The 26,587-nt window shown below is 44.6% G+C and overlaps 1 protein-coding gene across 1 annotated transcript in view; it reads left to right on the top strand.

Moving 5' to 3' along the window:
- The first annotated feature begins 4,509 nt into the window (after window positions 1-4,509).
- LOC126209892 (facilitated trehalose transporter Tret1-2 homolog) overlaps window positions 4,510-26,587 on the top strand; it is a 77,818-nt gene continuing 55,740 nt past the window's right edge. Inside the window, exons 1-4 of the mRNA XM_049939015.1 lie at window positions 4,510-4,699; window positions 8,354-8,571; window positions 17,248-17,453; window positions 25,562-25,718. Coding sequence (XP_049794972.1) covers window positions 4,510-4,699; window positions 8,354-8,571; window positions 17,248-17,453; window positions 25,562-25,718 — 771 coding nt within the window. The remainder of the gene's footprint in view (window positions 4,700-8,353; window positions 8,572-17,247; window positions 17,454-25,561; window positions 25,719-26,587) is intronic.

Below are 26,587 nucleotides of genomic sequence, written 5' to 3'. Positions count from 1 at the left end.
AATAACGTTCACCAGTGAGTATTCAATGTTCATTCTGGGAAACAGTCCGCCATCTTAGCTGAGTGGACAGCGTACCGGCTTGTCATGCCGGGGGACCCAGGTTCGATTCCCAGCTGGGTGTTTGTGTCGTCTTCATCATCATCATTTCATCCTCATCGACGCGCAAGTCGCCGAAGTGGCGTCACCTCAAAAGACTTGCACCAGGCGATCGGGTCTACCCGCCGGGATGCCCTCGCCACACGACATTTCGTGTCATCATACCATGTGGATCACCAAAATTATGGTGTTCGACAATGTTTCTGCAGCATTACGTGTTCCCACCTTGCGCCATACGAGCGTACGTCAAGCATTTTTTGATCAAGTTTCACCCATGTTAGGTCGTGAAGGCTCTCTCCGGCACAGAAAAAAGTACATAGTTCCATTAAAAAAACTTCACTATTATAATTCGATAGCTGTAAATCAGTTTGCCTCCATCGCAAAAGTCAGAATAATTATTTGATATAAGTTAGCGAAAACCGCAGAAAATGTTTATACGTTCTGGACAGAAAAGAATGAAGCACATGGTCGGATGTGTTGTAAGTTCATACGTGTGTACACCATTGGGTGGTATGTAAATGATTAGAGGACCATTTTGTAACGTTCTTTAAAAAGATGAAATAACAAACTTTACGATTACGTTGAATGAAGTCTGAACTGTGGAATGGATACAGAACTCGAGTTGTCGTGCAGCGTGTTGTAAGTGCAAATTGTGTGCTTACTCTGTGTTATTGTTAGCAAAACTTTACGAATCGATTGAGCAATGCAACTCCCAATTCCAATAAATAAATACTGCAAAATACACTCAGCCGCGTAGGCATTGAATCATCTGGCCCTGTTCACATAACAAATAAACTGAATTGTCTTATCTCTAAAGGAGCAACGGAGTAACGCGATGTATTCTGGGCTCCCACAAAAAATAGGAATGCTAGTTACAGGCTCAGCAGTGTACAAGACTGGCCATGATACTTGAAATACACATGAAATTCATTTGGCTGATAAACGAGAACATTTAAGAAAATCCAACTTTTTTGAAAAATGTATGACCTGGACTGAGAGGCGGTAATAATTTTGGTGAATTATTAACACTGAGTTTTCTTAAAAAAATTATATTGCAAGTTAATTTCGCATTTTCAAAAACATCTGAAGCTACATTACTCACAACTGACCCATAAACAATGAGATTTAAACAGTAAGTACTATAACTTCATTAATCCAACATAAATGCAAATCATCAAACTACATACAACTCTATTCACAAATCTTAAAAACATTACAAAAATGAAATATTTAACTACTCTTTTTCTCAAGACAGTTTACGTACGTCCTGGGTTTACTTAACTGTTACAAATTATCAGCCAACTCATCTACTAACGCGCTGGCAAAAACAGAAATCATGATTATTTAATATTTTTACCTTATTTCCATGAAGACTTCTGCTCCCTTGTTCGACAATATAACTGTTGGTGGCTTCACATGGCACAGCACAGAAACTGCCCACTCCACCGTCTTTCCCTCACAGACAGCTACCTGTGCGCCCAGCGCTCTCTTAGTCCAGCAAAGCAGTACGGTATCTTTGGCTCTGCGGTCGCGCACTGTCAGCGAACCGCATTATCGAGACAGTCATCGTTTATAGTATACTAGTTTCATTTTAATTTATTAATATTCTTCTCTTATTTTGGTGCCACATACAAGTGTGCCCCAGTACACTCCTTTCAATTTTTTTGTGGCAAGTGGAACGCCACCAGATTGCATTAGTGGTGTAGTGTCTAGTGTTGTTACCAGGCACGGTAAGGTATATAAGGGGCTTGAAGAGAGTCAGATGTTGAGTGATCACCGTGAATGGTTCAAGTGGTTCAAATGGCTCTGAGCACTATGGGACTTAACATCTGTGGTCATCAGTCCCCTAGAACTTAGAACTACTTAAACCTAACTAACCTAAGGACATCACACACACCCATGCCCGAGGCAGGATTCGAACCTGCGACCGTAGCGGTCACGCGGTTCCAGACTGAAGCGCCTAGAAGTGCACGGCCACACCGGCCGGCTCACCGTGAATGACACGGAGGTGACATGTACACCTGTGAGACAGCGTTATCAGCACTTGACAGAATTTGAAAGTGGCATCATTGCATGCGTGCATTTGGTCGAATCGTACAGTATGCAGAATTGTTGGGCATTGAGTGTTGGACTGCATGGGAAGGAGATGGCAGGCGTTCTCATCGTCAGGATTCCAGTTGACCTCGTCTGGCGACCAGAAGGGAGGATCATCATATTGTGCAACAAGAACATTGTAACCCCTTAACATCTGCGCCTGACGTTTGACAACAAGTAAAATATTCTGTGTCATCATCTGCCATTGGTTGGACATTAGCAGAAGTCAGACTGCTGAATTATTCCCATATCTACTCTGCTGTCGACACTACAATGTCAACTGCTGCGTATGGATTTGTACCATGACTGAGAAGCACGGACTGCTGATTAATGGCATCACATTGAGTTCTGGGATGGACCGCCGTTTTGCACTACTCTGGATGAAAACTGTCGGCAAGTATGGAGGCCCCTGGATAGAGGTCCCATTTTTCCATTGTGTAGGAGAGGCACTGCTGTGTTACTCCTGGCGTCTTGGTTTGGGAACCCATCGAGAACGTCTTGAGTTCATAACTGGTAGTGACTCAAAGAACTGTGACGGCATGCAGGTTCATGTGTTACCACACATGTGACAATACGACAGTGCCAGTTTTGATGCTCGTCCCTACATGGCACGTCACTCCATGAACTTCCTGCATGGTGTTGAGGTACCCCTGTGGCGAGCTACCCAGATCTGTCCCCAATACAACACATGTGAGACCAGCTGAGATGTCAACTTCATCCGAGCGCCAGTACCCAGGATATGAAGGACCAATTACAACAATTGTAGACCAGCTTACTCAGGAGATACTACAATAGCTTAACAACGGCCTTCCCAATCCAATCACTGCATGCATGTAAGCCAGAGGCAGTGCAGCATCCAATTGATCAGTGGACTCTGTGTCTACTGGCACTTCCACCATCAGCGAAAGTGTAGTGTCCTTTTTCTATGCCCAAACAGTATTCTTCATCACGTCGAGACACGTGAAAGCGAGGCGACACAACACTATCTGTTATTGCAGTCAATATTTGTTGATTAATAAGTTTAGATTCAAATTATTACCACCGGCTAGCTGCGTTGTTTAGCTGTTGCCGCCAAAGATGCTCATTAACTGTTACCAGGCTGCAGATTCGCGTTTCAAAATGAAGTAATACCTTTGATTTGCGTAGCACATGTACACCAGTTAATTCCTTCAAAGCCGGCCAGAGTGGCCGAGCCTTTCTAGGTGCTTCAGTCTGGAATCGCGTGGCCGCTACGGTCGCAGGTTCGAATCCTGCCTCGGGCATGGATGTGTGTGATGTCCTTAGGTTGGTTAGGTTTAAGTAGTTCTAAGGTCCAGGGGACTACGTTTAATCACTGCAACAACGACACACATCGTCTCAACCTGCCAATTTAGATTTCATTTCCTATTCCCATTCTGGATGCTTTACTATTTTTGTCAGGCAGTGTATTTTGACACATCAGATGGTTCAAGATACATACATTTTCTTTAACACATCTCATACCGTACCCACTTCCATAAAAGAAGGGTAGTTAGGACTTACACAGAAGTTTTTGCAACAGGATTCTGGTCCAAATAAAATTGGAAGAACAGCAATCCTGATACACCGAGCACCCTTCACCAGGGGCCACGGGTGCTCAAAGTTGCTGGTGAATGTGGGGTTCGTTCTATCTCACCGTGGGACCACAGAGAAGAAATGGTCATTAGAAATGAAACTCTGGCCAGGCATGAACATACTATAAAGACATGTTGTTCTTCTCACTGTAGCCAAGATGAGGTGCAACATTAAGTGTATATTGCTCTTTTTACAGCTGGGATAAAGTGCTGTGGCACATAATGTCAGTGTTGTTTTCACAGGTGCGACAAAGTGTTGCAGTACGCAGTGTTTGGTGCTGTTTCTGCAGCTGGGGGGAAGTGCTGCAGTACACAGTGCTTGGTGCTGTTTTTGCAGCTGGGGTGAAGTGCTGTAGTACATGGTGTTTGGTGCTGTTTTTGTACCTGGCATGAACTGCTGCAGTACACAGTGTTTGGTGCTGTTTTCGCAGCCGGGGTGAATTGCTGTAGTACATGGTGTTTAATATTGGTTTTTGAGCTGCGATTAAGTGCTGCAGTACACAGTGTTTGGTGCTGTTTTTGAAGCTGGGTTGAAGTGCTGCAGTCCGTGACGTTTGATGTTGTTTTTGCACCTGGAATGAAGTGCTGCAGTACACAGTGTTTGGTGCTGTTTTCGCAGCCAGGGTGAAGTGCTGCAGTACATGGTGTTTGATACTGTTTTTGGAGCTGGGATTAAGTGCTGCAGTAGGCCTACACGGCGTTTGGTGTTGTTTTCGCAGCCAGCGAGATGACGTGCTGCAACGGGCACGCGGGCGGCACGCAGCGCTGCTACCGCACCTGCTGCGGCGCCACCAAGCCCGCCACCGCCTTCCCCCCCGCCTCCACCGCCCCCGCCGCCACCAACGTGGACGCAGAGTCCGCCACCAAACCGAGGCCCGCCGCCTACCGCTGGAGGCAGCACATCGCCGCCGTGCTCGGTAAGTCCACCCACGATCCTTGGACAGTAAAATATCTTCTGTGTTCTTTCGAACGCGTTTGATTGTGTAGATCATGTCACTCTTCGAAAACACTTACGTTTTATGGAACTGACGACTTTATACACAACTGTTTTCAATCACAATTAACAAACAGAAGACGAAGAGCGGCGCAGACTAACTCGAACAATTTTGGAAGGAGAGAAAATTTTAGTGATTGGAAAGGACTCACAAAGGGAATCTCACAAGGTTTTATCTTGGATCCATACCTATTCCTCATATATGTGGATGACGTTCCACTTAACGTTCATCAAGCAGAATTGGTAGTTACAATAAAGTGTCTAAGTACTGATTATTGCTTGGATATTAATTTTTTTTTAAATTTCTGTTAGACAACCTTCTCCCACTCCCTCTGTTCAGCTTCTCGTCCCTCACTGCGTCCATCCCCTCTATCTTTCCTCGGTCCATTTCCTCCAAACCATCTCATCTCTTTTCTCCCGCACATCTCTGTCATGTCCTCCTTCCCTCTCTCTGCCTGTCCATCTCTTCCTCCGTCTTCTCTCTCCACGTTATCACCTCCACCACAATATCAGGCAGGTGGCTCTTACCTTCACTGTGATACATTCGAGATAGTAGTATGTGTATCAAGTTTGACTGATAACGATTCAGGAGTTTAGGAGGAGCTTTTTACCCTTGGCTTTGGCCGTATACGCACATTTCAGATACACACATCATAAACAATTTTTGCGCCACCTCGGTTCCGAGAATTCCGGAACCTGTACAGAAAATTGGAACAGAGATCAACGTAAACATCATTTCCGCCCTTTTTATTGCTCATGAAAACCACACACTACATGTTGCACCGCCATACAGCGAGACCTTCAGAGGTGGTGGTCCAGATTGCTGTACACACCGCTGCCTCTAGTACCCAGTAGCACTTCCTTGTGCATTCATGCATGCCTTTATTCGTCGTGGCACACTATCCACAAGCTGATCAAGGCACTGTTGGTTCAGATCGTCCCACTCCTCAACGGTGATTCGGCGTAGATCCCTCGGAGTGGTTGGTGGGTCACATCGTCCAAAACAACTCTTTTCACTCTTTCCCAGGTATGTTCGATAGAGTTCATGTCTGGAGAACATGCTAGCCACTCTAGTCGAGCGATGTCGTTATCCTGAAGGAAGTCATCCACAAGATGTGTATGATGGGGGCGCGAATTGCCGTCCATGAAGACGAATTCCTCGCAAATATGCTGCCGATATGGTTGCACTATCGCTCAGAGGATGGCATTCACGTATCGTAAAGCCGTTACAGCGCCTTCCATGACCCCAGCGGCGTACGTCGGCCCCACATAATGTCAGCAGAGAACCTCCACCTCGCTGAACTCGCTGGACAGTGTGTCTAAACAATTCTGCGACGATTGTCTGGTTGAAGGAATATCCGACACTCATCGGTGAAGAGAACTTGATGCCAATCCTGAGCGGTCCATTCGGCATGTTGTTGGGCCCATCTGTACCATCTCTACTTCATGTAATTTTCAATTAAAGGTGATCTGAAAATGACGTGAAGTACAGATGTTACAAATGTGCTTGACAATGACACGTAGTCGAAAGTAGCTTATCGAACAATTAAATAAAAATCGCATTACAGCCTACTACGGACCATGAATGGCTGCAAATGGCCTCCGAGGAGCTGAACGTAAGCACTTTCTGTCAATGAGCGATTCAGTTGGACCAGAAGACCCTGTCCATTCCATGTAAACACAGCCCACATCACTGTAGGGCCACCACCAGCTTTCACAGTGCTTTCTTGACAACTCTCTATGGCTTCGTTGGGTAAGCGCTACACACAAAGTCTTACAAACTGAAATCGTGACTCAGCCGACCACCCCACGCTTTTCCAGTCGGGTAGAGTCCAACCGATATGGTCACGAGCCGAGGAGAGGCGCTTTAGGCGACGTCCTGTTGTTAACACAGGCACTAGCTTCAGTCGTCTCCTGCCACAGCCCATTAACGACACATTTTGCCCAACTGCCCTAACGAATACGTTCGTCGTACGTCCCACATTGATTTCTGCACTTATTTCATGCAGTGTCGCTTGTGTGTTAATACTGACAGCTCTACATAAACACTGCTGCTCTCCGTCGTTAAGTGAAGGCCGTCGGCCACTGCGTTGTCCGCAGTCAGAGGCAATGCCTGAAAGCTGGCATCCTTGGCACACTCCTCACACTGTTGACCTCGGAACATTGAATTCCCTAATGATTTTCTAAATGCAATGTCCCATGCGTCTAGCGCCAACTTCCTCTCCGCGTTCGAAGTCTGTTAACTGCCATCGTGTGAATCACCTGAGTACAAATAACAGCTGTTCCAGTGTACTGCCCTTTTGTCTCATCTATATATGTGGATATCGCTATCCCATAACTTTCGACCAAGCGAGGTGGTGCAGTTGTTAGCACACTGTACTCGCACTGGTACGACGGTTCAAACCCGCATCCGCCCATCGTGATTTAGGTTTTCTGTGATTTCCCTAAATCGCTTAAGGCAAATGCTGGGATGGTTCCTTTGAAATATCACGGCTGACTTCCTTCCCCATCTTTCCCTAATCCGATGGGACCGATGGCCTTATTGTTTGGTCCCCTCCGCGAAATAAACCAACCAACCAACCGACCATGACTTACGTCATCTCAATGTCCACAGCTGGTGGTCTAGTGGCTAGGGTTGCTGCATCTGGATCACGGGGTCCCAGGTTCGATTCCCGGCCGTGTTGGGGATTTTCTCTGCCTGGGGACTGGGTGTTTATATTGTCCTCATCACTTCATCATCATCATCATCATTCGTGACAGTGGCTAGATTGCACAGCTCGACTGGTGCCAGTAGAGCCTAAGGACTGGGTGTTTATGTTGTCCTCATCACTTCATCGTCATCATCATTCGTGACAGTGGCTAGATTGCACAGCTCGACTGGTGCCAGTCAAGCCTGAGGACTGGGTGTTTATGTTGTCCTCATCACTTCATCATCATCATTCGTGACAGTGGCTAGATTGCACAGCTCGACTGGTGCCAGTCGAGCCTGGGGACTGGGTGTTTATGTTGTCCTCATCACTTCATCATCATCATCATTCGTGCCAGTGGCTAGATTGCACAACTCGACTGGTGCCAATTGGCAGCTTGTGGTCTAGTGGCTAGCATTGCTGCTTCTTGATCGTAGGGTTCCGGGCTCGATTCCCGGCCGGGTTGGGGATTTTCTCTGCCCAGGGACTAAGTGTTTGTGTTGTCATCATTTCATCATCATCACCATCATCATCATTCATGACTTCGGCTTGACTAGATCGCGTGAAAAATTGGACTGTGTGCAAATTAGGACTTTGTACGGTAGCTGATGAGCGCGCAGTTGAACGCCACACGAACCAAACATCATCGTCATCTCAGTGTATGACATTACATATTTGTTTTAATCGTGAGATACAATATGGAATGTCAAGGTGAAGTAGATACTGCAGTTATGCAGGCATCAGGAGTGCCAGTGAATGGTCTTACATGAGGTGTGCCTTCGCAGCGACGACGAGCACGCTGTCGGTGGGCTACGTGGACGGCTGGTCGAGCAACGCGCTGCCCTACCTGCAATCGGGCAACGCGACGGCGGCGGCCGCGGCCGTGGGGGACTCGCCGGCGGCGCCGGCGCCGCTGGACGCGTACGTGTCGCGCCCGCTGACGGACGACGAGGCCTCCTGGCTGGGCTCCCTGGTGGCGCTGGGCGCCATGGCGGGCTCGCTGCCCGCCGGGCTCGTGGCCGACGCGCTGGGCCGCAAGCCGACGCTGCTGCTGCTCGTGCTGCCCTACCTCGCCTCCTGGGGCGCCGTGCTCGCCGCCGGCAGATCCGTAAGCACCACACACACTCACCGGCTACTCACTCCATTTGGCAGTAAGGTACAGGTGCCGTCCAACAGGGAACTAATTAGAAGTGGCGATTCAAAACGATCGATCTTACTTTTTCTCGCGTGTTCCAACGACGTACAAAACAGGGAGAGTCAGTAGGGAAGAGTATGGCAACAAGCTATCAGGCACTGTCCAACTGCAAATTAATTACACATAGTTTTCCACAAACATTCATCTTAGGACCCTTTCTTTTTTTCTGTTCCACAACGATCCATCTTAGGGCCCTTCCTTTTTTCCTGTTCGAAAAGGACCCATCTGAGGGCCCTTCCTATATTCTGTTCCACAAGGATCCATCTTAGGGCCCTTTCTTTTCGCCTCTTCCACAAGGACCCATTTTAGGGCCCTTCCTTTCTTTCTGCTCCACATGGATCCATCTTAGGGCCCTTCTCTTTCTTCTGTTCCACAAGGATCCATCTTAGGGCCCTTCCTTTTTTTCTGTTCCAAAAGGATCCATCTTAGGGCCCTTCCTTTCTTCTGCTCCACAAGTATCCATCTTAGGGCCCTTTCTTTTCTCCTGTTTCACAAGGACCCATCTTAGGGCCCTTGCTATTTTTCTGCTCCACAGGATCCATCTTACGACTCTTACTTTTTCTCGTTTATTTGAATGGCGTTTCACCAGTAAGATTAGCAAACGCCAAATTTGTGTAATAGCAAATTTTCCATTATTGTTGAGATCTCTCTGACAGGAAACAACCGTCGAAGATTGCGTCTTCGTCTCGCATTTGGACTGTTACTAGTGTGTTACCACGAACCTTTGTGGAAAATAAGAAGTGAACTTTTGTTTGCCTCAATTATGAGACTTTTTTGCTATTGTTACCTTTCGTTTGTATGTTCAGTCGTCAACCTTGTGAACTTACATCGATAAAAGTTGTGTTGTGAAAAATTGCGAACTGTCAAACAGTGACAAGTGTTCAACTATATGAAATAAAATCGTGATAACTTCTCTACGGTTTGTGTTAGGACGTTCAAAATGCACGGTTGGCCGCGGAGCACGATGGGAATTAGAACGTACTGTATGGTTTGATTTAGCGACGAAGCCCACTTTCATTAGGATGGGTTCGTCAATAATTCTGGGGACTGAGAATCCGCATTTCGCGATCGAGAAGTCTCTTCGCCCTCGACACGTGACTGTATCCTACATTAAGCTATAGCCATTATATTAACGCACACTAATTACATACTGTAACCGACAAGGGCTTTTACTGGGTGACAGTTACTGAACTTTGCACAGGATAAGGTTGCATAGAGAGCTGCATCACCACTCTTTGCACTGAAGACTCCAAAGCAGCGTGAAAGATACGTAAATTAGCTACAAACTACGGCGCGCGCTCACACTTTATTCAACACGTAAACGTCACTACATATGTGTATTTTCAACTTTTCTCGGCAGAATGAGTAGTCAATTAAATTTCGGGCATGCAACCGCGCAAGTAAAATTTCTTACACTAATATTTCGGCTGCGTACCGTCCGGTCATCCTCAGAGTCTTGCGACTTACCCTGATGATGGCCGGACGATACGCGGTCGAAATATCAGTGGAAGAAATTTTATTTGCGCGGCTGCATGCCCAGAATTTAATGGACTTGTCACTACAGATATTCGGATTTAGATTATGACATGTTCGATATGCCTGCCATCATTGGCGTTGATGTGGCGCAGACGAATAGCGAAATTCTGCGTGACCAGGTGAAGTGTCCGAACATCGATGCTGTCGATGGCCTACTGAATGGCTGTTTTCAGCTCAACAATGGTTTTGGAGTTATTGCTGTACACAATATCGTTCATAGACCCCACAGAAGGAGTTGCATGTGTTCAGATCCGGAGAATATGGCGGCCAGTGGAGGCCCTTGCCAGTGGCGTCTGATCCCTAGAGCCAGAATGCGGTCCCCAAAGTGATCCTCCAGGACATCAAACACTCTCTTGCTTCGATATAGTCCAGCTCCGTCTTGCATGAACCACATCTTCTCGACACCAGGGTCGCTTTTGATAAAGTGAATGGAACTATATTCAAAAACCTTAACCTATCGTTCGGTTGTCACCGTGCCAACCAGAAATATCACCCCGATTATTCCGTGACTGGACACTGCACACCACACACTAACCCGTTGAGGGTGAAGAGACTTCTCGATCGCGAATGCGCCAATTCTGCTTATTGACGAACCCATTCAAATGAAAGTGGGATTCCTCGCTAAACCAAACCATACAGCACGTACTAATTACCATCTTGCTCCGCGGTCAACCGTGCAATTTGAACGTCCTAACACAAACCGTAGAGAAGTTATGACGATTTTACTTCACATATTCCAAAAATTGTCACCCTTTACCTTTTCGTCGGCATATCAGTAACGTTTCGTCACTAACATTCTCAGGAGCCAGTTTTACGTAACAGGAAATCCTGCCAAATGGTTCAGATCGTATCGTATCTCTCTGACAAGAAACAAAGGGTGTCAGCAGGAAAGGATATGGTATTAAGCTGTCAGGCACCGTCCAAGTGGGATCTACAATTCAATTCACGAACAATGGCGGTCTGTTCAGGTCAAGGAATGGGCAGGAATTGCAGCAATGCCAGTTGCAAACGACATTTTAGAAACCAGATAGAAAGACTCTGCACTTGAAGAAAGCGTCTGTCATCGAAGCTATGTCTCTGGCTTGCTTATCACGAATCTGTCGCTTACCACATCATCAAAGTTTCCGGCCTGTAACAAACAGAATTAGATTTCAGTAAATAGCTCCTACGATCAGGTTTAATGCTCGCACTTTCACAGCAGAGCGCTCACAACACTACTTAAACCCTCACTGGTTGTCGGCAAAGTGTGTAACATCAGGTGCATAGAAACACCCTGAAGTCGACTACTGTTATACGTGACTCCAACTGTACTTACAGATGGTGATCCACGGGGTTTCATGTTAGACCGTTCTGTACGCATGTACCTCGCCTATGCGGTCGTCATTAATCCGAATTTTCGGTTTATCTGGATTTTGTTTTCGTTTTCATTAACAAGAATACAGTTCGTATGGTACGGTGTACACCCTCGGAAAAAATCGCAGCACCAAAAATAATTAATCTACAGTAATGAAATTTCGGGAATACATTGGTCAAAGTAACATATTTAAGAAATTAAACTTGTAAGATCACACATTTATGTAAACACGAAACAAGCCATTCCAAAATTAATAACCAGTGTACTCACCAGAACGTTGAATGCAAGCATGCAAACGTGCATGCATTGTGTTGTACAGGTGCCGGATGTCAGTTCAATGCCTGTTGCACTTGGTCGGTCAATACAGGGACAGTTAATAATATATAGTTGAGAACTCTTTTCTCCACCCCCACCCTCCCCAGGAATTGCCTAAAATATGACAAGTAGATGGAAGAGGCTGATAGGGTTAAATTGTTGGGATGACCACCCGGAGGAATATACCAATATTTTAACTGCAGAAATGGCTAAACAAATCTTTTCAGTGCATCTATTGTCAGACATGCATGATATAATTTGTACACTGAGGTAACAAAAGTCACAGCGTACCTCCTAATTTCGTGTCGGACTTGCTTTTCCCGACATAGTGCAACAACTGGACGTGGCATGGAGGCAACAAGTCGTTGGGAGTCCCCTGTAGAAATACTGAGCCATTCCTACTCTATAGCCGTTCATAATTGCGAGAGTGTTGCCAGTGCAGGATTTTGCACACGAACTGACCGCTAGATTACTGCCCATAAGTAATCGATGGGATTCATGTCGGGCCCTTTGGATGGCCAAATTCTTTGCTCGAACTGTCTAAAATATTAATCAAACCAATGACGAACAGTTGTTACCTGGCAACATTGCGCATTGTTGCAGCCGAATTAACCATTTCTACGATAACGTTGGAAGCTGAAGAAGTGATTTGAAGTTTGAGCTGCGGCCGGGACTCGAACCCGGGTCTTCTTGCTTACTAGGCAGACATTATAAGGGGAGATGTAAATTAGAGTTTGTGTTGGGGGGAGGGGGGGATGTTTGACCTGGGTAGTTCATGCAGCTATGTTGACCATAATGCTGTGGTGGTGTAATGGTCAGCATATATGCCTCCTAGGCGAGAATACCCGGGTTCGAGTACTGGACGCAACACAAATTTTAGTTCACTTCTTTACTTCTTCAGCTTCCAATGCTATCGTAGGTAAATTAGAGAGTTAAATGTGTCAGGGAAAATTTAATTTAACAATAACCACTTCAAGTGAGTGATCGGTTGATATGGACCAAAGCACAGCAGACTCCATGATGGAGCCTCCACCAGCTTGCACAGTGCCTTGTTGACAACCTGGGTCCATGGCTCTGTGGGGTCTGTGCCACACTCGAACCCTGCAATCAGCTCTGACCAACTGAAATGTGACTCACCTGACCAGGCCTGGGTTTTCCAGTCGTCTAGGGTCCAATTCATATGACCGCAACTCCAAGAGAGGCGCTGCATGCAATGTCGTGCTGTTAGCAAAGGCGCTCGCTCTGGTCGTCTGCTCCCATAGCCCACTGTCACCACGTTTCGCCGCACTGTCCTAAAGGGCACGTTCGTTGTTCATCCCACATTGATGTTTGCTTGTCTGTTAGCACCGAAACTCTGTGAGGGGCAATATCTGAAATTTTGTTTTCTCGACACGCTCTTGACACTGTGGATCGCAGAATACAGAATTCGCTAACGTTTACCGAAATGTAGTGTACCACGCGTGTAGCTCCAAACTGCAATTCTGCGTCGAAGTTCGTTAATTCCGGTCGTCCGGTCATAAAACCGTTGGAAACATTTTCACATGAATTCCCTTAGTAAACTTGACATCTCTGGCAATGCACTGCCATTTTATACCTCGTGTACGCGATAATATCGCCACCTCTATATGTACATGTCGCTATCCCACGACTTTTGTCACTTCAGCATATATTATGTTGGAAATTGAAAAAAATAATAGTGATATTAGGAGTTGTATCAGATAAACAGATATTATTCCACGTTTCTACATTTCACAGCGTTACATAGTGCTTGTGTTTGAACAAACCCAGCAGTCTAAGGGGGTTTTACACGACGATCCGCCGCGAACGGTACCGGTCTAGCGCTACAGCCATCTAGCGTAGAACAGGTGGAACTACGAAAATAAGCAGACTCATTATCCGCGCGCTAGAATAGAAAGCAGTTCTCAACTGCCGTCAGTTTGCTCAAGTGCACAAGGCACCGATAATTCATGTATGCACAGAAGGGGGTACTGCAGTGCTTTCTGCTTGTTATTAACTTGTTAAGTGGCTGGTGGCTATTTTCAGATTTTTGTTTTAGGGTTTCCGCATTTTTTCAGTAAGTAGGTTTTCATAAATGCAATAGTTTCTTCTTTGCCAGTAGACTTTCTTTTATGTTAGGTTTTTCTGAAAGCACTTTTTCTATTGATTTCTTCGTATTCTAAAAATGGAATGAAGAGGGGTTAAGCGACTTAATTCAGACATACAGCGAGGAAAGGTGTATGTATGTATGACCCGTAAGATCCGCTGTATCACAATAAGGTACGTCGCCAATCGCTTATTTCTGAGTAATATGCACAATACGTTACACGGTGATTTTCGAGTTGTATCGTAATGCCTTACCTTACGAAAGCTGGTTTTTGGTTTGATTGCGTCTCTTGCACTATTTCAACATGCCCGGGAAGAGAAACTGGCAGTGATAAGCGAGAAAGCCCGTGCAGTTTTGCCCAGTGCGACAGACGATGCCTGCAAAACTGTGAGTACCTATATGTTCAGTTTGACGTTGATACTACATCAGAATACTTTATGATCTGAAGATGGCAGTACCCGAAACCGGTCATAGTGAAATGTAAAAATTTATGTTATCAAGACGCACCTGTAAAATAAAGTGCCATAACGTACAAACATATGATTTAATTCTTACTTTCGGGAAGGCGAGATAGCCTCTCTGATGGCTGAGTCACACTTGCTAATCACATCTATGCTATGAAAGACAGCAGCGACTCGAAACAGGCCATGTCCATCCTCACGAAGTTCCAAAATTCTTGCGGATCCTCAGTTCTTCTTTTTTTTTCTTTATTGTTATTTTTAAACCTGTTTACAGGCAGGCCAGCAGCAGCATACTACGCCGCTCTTTGGCCTCAGAGAAACACAAAAGAGACAAATGAAGACAATGTGAGATAAAAATATGGTGGACATATAAACGGAGACAAACAGTTTCCTCAGTTCTTTCATAAGCAGTTAATATATTCCCCTGTCTTCGTCCCTTCTTTTCAAGTAAGGTCGAACTCAACAATATCTGGCTTTTCATTTTCTGCATCTGCATCTACATCTACATATACAGGGTGGTACATTGATCGTGACCGGGCAAAATATCTCACGAAATAAGCGTCAAACGAAAAAACTACAAGGAACGAAACCTGTCTAGCTTGAAGGGGGAAACCAAATTACGCTGTGGTTGGCCCGCTAGATGGCGCTGCCATAGGTCAAACGGATATCAACTTGTTTTTTTTAAATAGGAACCCCCATTTTTATTACATATTCGTGTAGTACGTAAAGAAATATGAATGTCTTAGTTAGACCACATTTTTCGCTTTGTGATAGATGGCGCTGTAATAGTCACAAACATATGGCTCACAATTTTAGACGAACAGTTGCTAACAGGTAGGTTTTTTAAATTAAAATACAGAGAGTAGGTACGTTTGAACATTTTATTTCGGTGGTTCCAATGTGATACGTGTACCTTTGTGAACTTATCATTTCTGAGAACGCATGCTGTTACAGCGTGATTACCTGTAAATACCACATTAATGCAATAAATGCTCAAAATGATATACGTCACCCTCAATGCATTTGGCAATACGTGTAACGACATTCCTCTCAACAGCGAGTAGTTCGCCTTCCGTAATGTTCGCACATGCATTGACAATGCACTGACGCATGTTGTCAGGCGTTGTCGGTGGATCACGATAGCAAATATCCTTGAACTTTCCCCACAGAAGGAAATCCTGGGACGTCAGCTCCGGTGAAAGTGCGGGCCACGGTATGGAGCTTTGACGACCAATACAACTGTCATGAAATATGCTGTTCAATACCGCTTCAACCGCACGCGAGCTATGTGTGGGACATCCATCATGCTGGAAGCACATCGCCATTCTATCTATTTAAATTGCCATCGATAAAATGGGGGCCAATTATCCTTCCTCCCATAATGCCGCACCATACATTAACCCGCCAAGGTCGCAGCCATCGTGGATTTTCCGTTGCCCATTAGTGCATATTATGCCGGTTTACATTACCGCTGTTGGTGAATGACGCTTCGTCGCTAAATAGAACGCGTGCAAAAAATCTGTCATCGTCCCGTAATTTCTCTTGTGCCCAGCGGCAGAACTGTACACGACGTTCAAAGTCGTCGCCATGCAATTCCTGGTGTATAGAAATATGGTACGGGTGCAATTTATGTTGATGTAGCATTCTCAACACCGACGTTTTTGAGATTCCTGATTCTCGCTCAGTTTGTCTGCTACTGACGTGCGGATTAGCTGCAACAGCAGCTAAAACACTTACTTGGGCATCATCATTTGTTGCAGGTCGTGGTTGATGTTTCACATGTGGCTGGACACTTCCTGTTTCCTTAAATAACGTAACTATCCGGCGAACGGTCCGGGCACTTGAATGATGTCGTCCAGGACACCGAGCAGCATACATAGCACACGCCCGTTGGGCATTTTGATCGCAATAGCCATACATCAACACGATATCGACCTTTTCCGCAATTGATAAACGGTCCATTTTAACACGGGTAATGTATCACGAAGCAAATACCGTCCACACTGGTGGAATGTTACATGATACCACGTACTTATACGTTTGTGACTATTACAGTGCCATCTGTCACAAAGTGAAAAAAGTGGTCCAACTAAAACAATCATATTTCTTTACGTACTACACGAATATGTAATAAAAAAATGGGGGTTCCTATTTAAAGAAACGCAGTTGAAATCCGTTTGACCTATGGCAGCGCAATAAAGCGGGCCAACTATAGTGCCATCTGGTTTCTCCCTTCAAGCTAGACGAGTTTCGTTCTTTATAGTTTTTTCGTTTGACGCTTATTTTGTGAGATATTTGGCCCGGTCACTATCAATGGATCACCGTGTATACACACATAGCTGTGTAACCAAGTGTCGTAATATAAAACTAACTACTGAGTATGTAATTCAGAACAGTAGTAACCTACATAAAAGAATAATAATTATGTAATAAATAATTATGAAAATCAAATAAATAATTTGAACGAATGACGTTCCAATATATCACACGGTCCCGCTCGCGCGGTAAGACGAACGACTTTACCAGAGATCAGACAGTTCTATTTCCGTTTCCAGCATTATTACCGTCTACTGCGCACGTGCGACAGGTAACCCGCATGGATGGTGTAACAGGTAGACGTGAACCAGTCTGTAGTTACAGATACGCACGCTTGGGGCGGTTATGTACAGGTGTACGGTTTAGGCGCATCGTGTGATACGGGCTTAAGGCCCACACTTCAGGTGAGCCCAGTTTTTCTTCTGCTGGGCCAGTGACCCCCACGACTGGGGGTGGGTGTGCTGGCTCTGGACCCACCCACACAGTCGGTATGTGTCACGCAGGTGGCGCTGCTGTACACGGGCCGCCTGCTGGCCGGCTTCGCCATGGGCGCCGCCTGCGTCGTGTCGCCGCTCTACAACGAGGAGATCTCCGAGGTGGCGATCCGCGGCGCGCTCGGCGTCTACCAGAACCTCATGGTCACCGCCGGCGTCCTGCTCGCCTACGTCTCGGGCGCCCTGCTGCCCTACAAGGGCACCATATTCATGGGGTGAGTCTCACAGCGAGCGGTCCGCACGCTCATTCGACATAAGATTTCTCTTCTTTTTGTCTTCCCTAGGTTTTAGTGTCTTGAACACATTGTCTTATTTAACTCTAACAAGGGGAGGCCACGACGTTTGGAACGCCGAAAAAATTTGTTGCATTACTTGTTGAGAGCTCCTCATACATAGAAACTTCGATTGCTACGTGGGGTATTCGGAAAGTAAGGAACGATAGGTCGCGAAATGGAAACCACAGTGGAAATCGAAACTATTTTATTTGCAACAGTTAGCTACAGCTTCCAGCTACTTACCTCCATAGTCACCGATCCGACTTGGGCGTTTCTCACAGCGTTGTACTAGCTTTCCAATGCCCTCGTTATAGAAGGCAGCCGCCAGTGCTTTCCGCCAATTCTCAGCGCTGGCCTACAGCTCGTTGTCTGTGCCAATATGTTGTCTTCATAGACAGTGGTTCATGTGAGCAGAGATGGAACTCAGAGGGAGACAATTACGGGCTGTATTGTGGGTAACCAAACATTTACAATTGAAGACGATGCAGGAGCATCATCATTCCCCCTGCAGAATGCGGTTCAGAATTGTCTTTAAGAAGAAACAGCACGACAGTTATGTAATGTTGCCTGCATAGCTTCAGGCGAAGTTTCTCACCAGTCCCTCCTACTCGGCGCGAGACACTATTGTTCTAGGTATCTTTATGCGCTCCCCGCGTGCTCAGAACTGAAAAGAGCGACGTAACGCGATCGACGGGCATACTGGAGACACTGCCCGAAACACCTCTGCAAAACTTCATCGAATTTTCACTGTCGTTTCAATTTCGCGACCGATCGTTCCTTTCTTTCCTAATACCCCTCGTAATTAGAATGGCCATTTCTTCCCTTACAAGTAGAGGCCGGAACGTTTGGAACGCGGATTTACTGCAAACTTCGTACACTCGTAGTACTCCATGAGGACAACAAAATGTACGAGGGGCGTTCAGAAAGTAAGCTCCGATCGGTCGCGAAATGGAAACGACTATGAAAATCCGATAAAGCTTTGCACAGATGTGTTGGGTAGTGTCTCTAGTTTAACCCCAGTTAGCATCACGTCGCTCTTCTCATTTCTGAGCTCGCAGTGAGTGCGTAAAGATGTCTAAAAAATAGTGTCTGCCGCCAAGTACGAGGGCCTGGTGAGAAATTTCGCCTGAAGCTATGCAGCTAACATTACATAACTGTCGTGCTGTTTCTTCTTCAAGACAATTCTCAGCCGCATTCTGCAGGGGCAATGAAGATGCTCCTGCATCGTTTTCAAATGGAAATGTGAGATTACCCACACAACAGTCCGCAATTGTCTCCCCCTGAGTTTCATCTCTGGTCACATGAACCGCTGTCTTTGAAGACAACATTTTGACACAGACAACGAGGTGTAGGCCAGCGTGGAGAATTGGCGGAAAGCACTGGCGGCTGCCTTCTATGAGGAGGCTATTGAAAAGTTGGTACAACACTATGACAAAAGTCTAAGTCAGAACGGCGACTACGTAGAGAAGTAGCTGAAAGGTGTAGCTAATTGTTACAAGTAAAACATTTCTGATGTTCACTGTGGTTTAAATTTGGCAATCAATCGGAGCTTACTTTCTGAACAGGCCTCGTATAAGCAGTAGCGCGTACTTCTCAAGCGCTAGTGAGAAAATCGCAAGATAATTTCGGTCGTCAGATATTTACAGGTGCGTGGCCACTTTTACCACGAAGCGGCGGCAACCGAATGGTTAACGTTGAAAACCCATTTCTTATCAGGTGCATTGCATCATGCATATGCGAAACAACTCTACACTTACTTTCACTTGTGAAGATGTGTGCGAACTCCTCTTATTTCCCTCAATTGTCCATTTAGTGTCACAATCGAGTTTCGATGATTCGCACACTGATCTCGCGTCTTACATGTTGTTCTAGCAAAAATAAGTCTTGATATATAGTTAGCGGCAGGTGGTGAAATAGAATCAGTTCTCCATGTGTCTATGTATATTGTTATATATCTACCTATATATATATATATATATATATATATATATATATATATATATATATATATATATATATATATATATATATTTGGGGAAAAAAAGTAAAGCCAGAGAGACAGTAACTGAGTAATAGGATGCGATTCCATTCCACTTGCAGAGCATTAAAAAAAAGAAAAAGAAAAAACAAAAAAATACACCGGTTCTCGTCCGATCACCGAAGTTAAGCAACACCGGGCCCAGTTAGTACTTGGATGAGTGACCGCCTGGGAACACTGGGTGCTGTTGGCTCTCATTTTCTCCTTTTCTCCTTTTTACGTCGCTACCCCTGCCAGCCCTCTTTTTATACTACTACTACTACTAATAATAATAATAATAAGTTTTTTTTAATTTCTAACACAGTAATTTTCTTTACTATTTATATTACTATTGATATAATGGGAAAAATTCGTGTAATCGGATGAACTTTCATTAAATTAACAATTTCATTTGGCAGTCTACAAATTTTTACTATGACAGACAATACAAAATTCATAACTCGCCGGCCAGGGTGACCGAGCGGTTCTAGGCGCTACAGTCTGGAACCACGCGAGCGCTACGGTCGCAGGTACGAATCCTGCCTCGGGCATGGATGTGTCTGATGTCCTTAGGTTAGTTAGGTTTAAGTAGTTCTAAGTTCTAGGCGACTGGTGACCTCAGAAGTTAAATCCCATAGTGCTCAGAGCCATTTGAACCATAACTGTCGACTTGTAAACGACCAAACGCATAAAGTGATACTGAAAATGTATGCTTGTCCGTGTCTTCAAAATTGTTCGTATTTAATCAAAAGAGAAGGAGAAATTGCTTCCTGTGAAGACGTTATTAAAATACAGTCGATACTGCATGACCAATTATCAGCGCCGATATTTAAGGAAATGCTGCGTTATGCATGGTTGTTTCCAAATTATCGTCTGAAAGAGAGATTTTTGAAAATGTTAACGACGTTTGTTTTTCCACAGAAAACCTCAAAAGACCTTGCGTATGCGGAAACATAGCATTTATTCAGCTGGTGCCGTTTATCTTCACGTTTTCCACGTTTTTGCGAAAAATACCATACTGCAACTTGTGCTCGTAATGTCGAAAGCGACGAGTAATTGTACATGTTTCGAAAGCACTCTGTGCCGGTCAAAACTTGGAGGTAGCAAGTCCTTTAGGACTCCCTCCAGATATAAGGGATTTCTCAAATCACACACAAGCATACATTTTCAGTATCACTTTATGCGTTTGGTCGTTTACTAGTCGACAGTTATGAATATTATATTATTTGTGATAATAAAAATTTGTAGACTGCCAAACAAAATTGTAAAGTTAATAAAAGTTCATCCGATTACACGTATTTTTCCCATTATATCAACTGTAATATAAATAATAAATTACTGTTAGAAATTAAAAAAAAAACTGACGAGCGGGACTCGATCCATCGATCCAGTGATTACAGGGCTTCAACGCTAACCACTCGGCTGCCGCCGCTTACTGGTTAAAGTGGCCATGCACAGGTATATATTTGACGACCGAAATTATCTTGCGATTTTCTCAATGACGCTTGAGAAGTACACGCTACTGCTTACACATTTTGTTGTCCTTCGAGTGTGCGAAGTTTGCAGTAAATGCGCGTTCCAAATGTCGTGGCCTCCCCTTGTAAGGGAAGAAATGGCCATTCTAAGTAACAGGGCTATTCGGAAAGTAAGGGACGATCGGTCGCGAAATGGAATCCACAGTGAAAATCCGATGAAGTTTTGCACAGGTGTGTTGGGCAGTCTCTCTAGTATGCCCGTCGATCGCGTTATGTCGTTCTTTTTAGTTCTCCACCATTCTCGTACTCTTCCAAAAGCTCGCTGCACACCCATTTTTCTTGTTTCCTTACTTTCCGAATAGCCTTCGTAGCTAACGAAGTTTCGATGTATGAGGAGCTCTCAATAAGTAATCCAACACATATTTTTCCCGGCGAATTTCAGTTGAAAAAAAAAGCGAAATTTGTTGAGTGACATCGTGGAATACTCCCGCTGCAGCCCCTACAGTTGGAGCCACAGTTTGGCGGCGTGCACAAGGGAGTCAACATCTTCAAACCTTGTTCCATGAAGAGAGTCTTTCAGTTTCCCAAAGAGATGATAGTCACATGGAGCCAGGTCAGGACTGTAAGGCGGGTGTTTCAGCTTTGTGCATCCGAGTTTTGTGATCGCTTCCATGGTTTTTTGACTGGCATGTGGCCGTGCATTGTCGTGCAACAGAAAAACATCCTGCTTTTGCCGATGTGGTCGGACACGACTCAGTCGAGCATGAAGTTTCTTCAGTGTCGTCACATATGCATCAGAATTTATGGTGGTTCCACTTGGCATGATGTCCACAAGCAAGAGTCCTTCGGAATCGAAAAACACCGTAGCCATAACTTTTCCAGCAGAAGCTGTGGTTTCGAATTTTTTTTTTTTTTTGGTGAATTTGCATGATGCCACTCCATTGATTGCCTCTTCGTCTCTGGTGAAAAATGATGGAGCCATGTTTCATCACCTGTCACAATTCTTCCAAGAAATTCATCTCCACCATTCTCGTACTGTTCCAAAAGCACGCTGCATACCGTTTTTCTTGTTTCTTTGTCAGCCACTGTCAATATCCTGGGAACACACCTGGCACAAACCTTTTTTAACGCCAACACTTTCAGTATTCTACAAACACTTCCTTCCCGTATCCCAACGTAGCGTGACAATTCGTTCACTGTGAAGCGTCTGTCAGCAGTCAACAATTCGTTAACTCTCTGCACATTGCCTGGAGTGTGTGCAGTACGAGGCCTGCCGCTGCGAGGACAATCCTCAATATTGCCGTGCCTGCTTTCGTCACGTAACCTGCTTGCCCACCAACTAACTGTACTGCGATTGACAGCATCATCTCCATAAACCTCTTTCAACCTCTTGTGGATGTTTCCCACTGTCTCGTTTTCACAGCACAGTGAAACCTTCCCGTCTCCTCTATATCTCTTTCGTTACGCAACCTTCCCTTTTACAATAACCTATGAAACCTTCCCTTAGGATTTCTACCTCTTGCTTAATAATAACAAATGACATTTTCCCTTTGAAATTAATTCTCTTTCTCAGTCTCAGCATAGAAATTTAAATGCTGCTTATTAAAAGTTATTTTCTGATTATCTCGACTAAACATAGAATGTGTCGTCGTTTACTCTTACTGGATCGCCATCTGACTGCTACATCGAACTGCGACATGAATATACTTACTCTGTTTTACTATACTCTATTAGCTGCTGGTGGGCTGTCATAATAAGTGGCTGTATTTATTACTAAAGCTGACGTTATTCTTTAATAGTAAAGCTGACTGAAGTTACGTAATTCATAGTTAAACTTTTTCTTGACAACAATAAAATTTTGCGAAGTTTTACGTTGATGGTTTTTTAGATGGATTGTAATCAGTAATGCAATATTGCTGGCAAAAATTAATTATATTCTGAATGAAATAATTTTACAAACGTTCAAACGGGACTTACGTTTTACAATAATCTTACAACTAGCAATACGCAAACATACCTTCAGCAGTCTTGAATTTCTCAAAAAATTAGTTCCTCTTATGATAATAGTTAGCTGATGTCTCTGTACATCCGTTTATAATCTCTTGTAAATCATAGCTAGTGGCTGGCAGGCACACCGCTCCTCTCAACCTCTCGCTTCAGACCTGCTACCGACTCGCTTCACATCTCGCTTACTACTGACTTCCTACGAACGCTCAAGGGCGGTCTGTCCTGCCAACAATGCTTTCTGGTGCAGACAATCCTTGCTACCATTACAAAACGTATCAATGCGGGGTCTTTCCCGCTCTTTTCTTAAAATGTATCCATACGCTGTCCCTCCCGCCCTTTTTAAAATTATATCAGTGTGCGGTCTCTCTTGCCAACAATACTTTGGTGCAGACATTCTCTGCTACCACAATTATTTCCAACATGACAAATATTAATTATTCCTACTTAATCCTATTAATAAAATATAAACATCTTTCATAAATTGTGGTTTGACAATAGACAATAAAAATATACACGTCTTACAACAGGAATTCTATGACAGCACGTTGCTTCTGACGAACGTCAAGTGTAGAAGCGATCTTGAAGACATGCTGTGACGGCGCCACTCACGGGAACAGGTTAACCTAAGTTTGAAAACAAGCGGGAAGGATGTATCTACACACTGTAAAACTTTCACACATCCAGAATGAAAAATGTATTTTTACAAAAATAGTGTGCATTTATTTTGGAATGACCCTCGTAATACCTTTTTTTGTGGGTGTTGGGGAAATTACCCACTTACTATATCCAAAAATTCATCTAATGAGTAGAAGGAGTTGCCATTAAGAAATTGTTTTAATTTCCTTTTAAATGCTATTTGGCTATCTGTCAGACTTTTGATGCTGTTAGGTAAGTGACGAAAGACTTTTGTGAAAGCATAATTTACCCCCTTCTGAGCCAAAGTTAGATTTAACCTTGAGTAGTGAAGATCATCCTTTCTCCTAGTGTTGTAGACATGTACAGTGCTATTACTTTTGAATTCGTTCGGATTGTTAATAACAAATTTCATAAGTGAATATATATATTTTGAGGCTACAGTGTAGATCTCTAGCTCTTTAAATAAGTGTCTTCAGGATGATCTTGGATGAGCTCCGGCAATTATTTTGATTACACGCTTCTGTGCAATGAATACTGTTTTATTCAATGATGAGTTACCCCAGAATATGACGTGATACGAAAGCAGAGAATCAAAATAGGCGTGGTAAGCTAATTTACTCAGATGAATATCTCCAAAATTTGCAATGACGCTAATAACGTAAGTAGCTGAACTCAAACGTTTCAGCAGATCCTCAGTGTGTTCTTTCCAGTTCAACTCCTCATCAATGCATACACCTAAAAATTTTGAATATTCTACCTTAGCTACCGATTTCTGATCGAAGTCTATATTTATTAATGGTGTCATTCCATTTACTGTGTGGAGCTTTATATACTGTGTTTTGTCAAAGTTTAATGAGAGCCCATTTGTAGAGAACGACTTAATGATTTTCTGAAAAACATCGTTTACAATTTCACCAGTTCTACATCTACATCTACATCTACATGATTACTCTGCAATTCACATTTAAGTGCTTGGCAGAGGGTTCATCGAACCACAATCATACTATCTCTCTACCATTCCACTCCCGAACAGCGCGCGGGAAAAACGAACACCTAAACCTTTCTGTTCGAGCTCTGATTTCTCTTATTTTATTTTGATGATCATTCCTACCTATGTAGGTTGGGCTCAACAAAATACTTTCGCATTCTGAAGAGAAAGTTGGTGATTGAAATTTCGTAAATAGATCTCGCCGCGACGAAAGACGTTTTTGCTTTAATGACTTCCATCCCAACTCGCGTATCATATCTGCCACACTCTCTCCTCTGTTACGTGATAATACAAAACGAGCTGTCCTTTTTTGCACCCTTTCGATGTCCTCCGTCAATCCCACCTGGTAAGGATCCCACACCGCGCAGCAATATTCTAACAGAGGACGAACGAGTGTAGTGTAAGCTGTCTCTTTAGTGGACTTGTTGCATCTTCTAACTATCCTGCCATTGAAACGCAACCTTCGGCTCGCCTTCCCCACAATATTATCTATGTGGTCTTTCCAACTGAAGTTGTTCGTAATTTTAACACCCAGGTACTTAGTTGAATTGACAGTCTTAAGAATTGTACTGTTTATCGAGTAATCGAATTCCAACGGATTTCTTTTGGAACTCGTGTGGATCACCTCACACTTTTCGTTATTTAGCGTCAACTGCCACCTGCCACACCATACAGCAATCTTTTCTAAATCGCTTTGCAACTGATACTGGTCTTCGGATGACCTTACTAGACGGTAAATTACAGCATCATCTGCGAACAACCTAAGAGAACTGCTCAGATTGTCACCCAGGTCGTTTATATAGAACAGGGTCAGAATCGGGGTTTACTGTGGCAGCCTCAGAAGCGAGCTAAGAGGCGCGGCCCGCTTGCAGCCTGGCGCTGTCGGAGGCAGAGTGTGACGGCGGTGTGTGTCGGTGTGCGGCAGGTGCGTGCCGCCGCTGCTGCTGCTGACGCTGTTCGTGTGGGCGCCCGAGTCGCCGGTGCTGCTGGTGGCCAAGGGCAAGGAGCTGCAGGCGCGCCGGGCGCTGCGCTGGCTGCGCGGCCCGCACGCCGACGTGGACGGCGAGGTGGCCAAGATCAAGGTGCGTACTAGAGATGGGCAAACTCGTTCATTCTTGGGAACTAGTTCACTGCGGATCGTTCTTCTTTGGGAATCTTTCATTTCTACTCGTTCACCGTTCATTTGCGCTTGGTACATGGTTCTTACGAAAAACTGAAAACTAGTAGTGTAGCTGACTGAAAGATGGAGGGCACCAAGAGGGGGTACTTGCCTCCCTCCTGGAGTATAGAGTTTTTATTCATTACAGAATTCTTATACACTTCTAGAAGTAATTTCTGTGATTCTGCAGAACCTCTCGTTTAGCCGACCGTAGCCTTGTGTGGCTGATCGCAGGTAAAATAATATAGGGTGGTGCACGGAAAACCGGCCCCGAGTACAGACTGCTCGCCAATTACGGACGATGTGCTGCCCGTTACGAATAGATACAACAAACACACAAACATGTAATAATTAGGCAGTGAAGAAATAACAAGCTAATGCAAGCAACAATTGCGAAACAATCGATGACGATGTTCAAATGGTTCAAATGGCTCTGAGCACTATGGGACTTAACTTCTGAGGTCATTAGTCCCCTAGAACTTAGAACTACTTAAACCTAACTAACCTAAGGACATCACACACATCCATGCCCGAGGCAGGATTCGAACTTGCGACCGTAGCGGTCGCGCGGTTTCAGACTATAGCGCCTAGAACTGCTCGACCACCCTGGCCGGCGATGACGATGTGTAGAGAGCTGGAGAAGAGAACATGAAAATCTCACGCGACGCGCATGGGCTATAGCTCATGTAGTCTTGTAAACCTGTTGGTGGCTGAAACTTCCTGGCAGATTAAAACTGTGTGCCGGACCGAGACTCGAACTCGGGACCTTTGCCTTTCGCGAAAGGGAAAGGT

Source organism: Schistocerca nitens, chromosome 10, assembly GCF_023898315.1.
Source record: "Schistocerca nitens isolate TAMUIC-IGC-003100 chromosome 10, iqSchNite1.1, whole genome shotgun sequence".
Lineage (NCBI taxonomy): Eukaryota > Metazoa > Arthropoda > Insecta > Orthoptera > Acrididae > Schistocerca > Schistocerca nitens.
The sequence above is the reverse complement of the archived record's forward strand: the minus strand, read 5'-3'. Positions and strand labels throughout refer to the sequence as shown.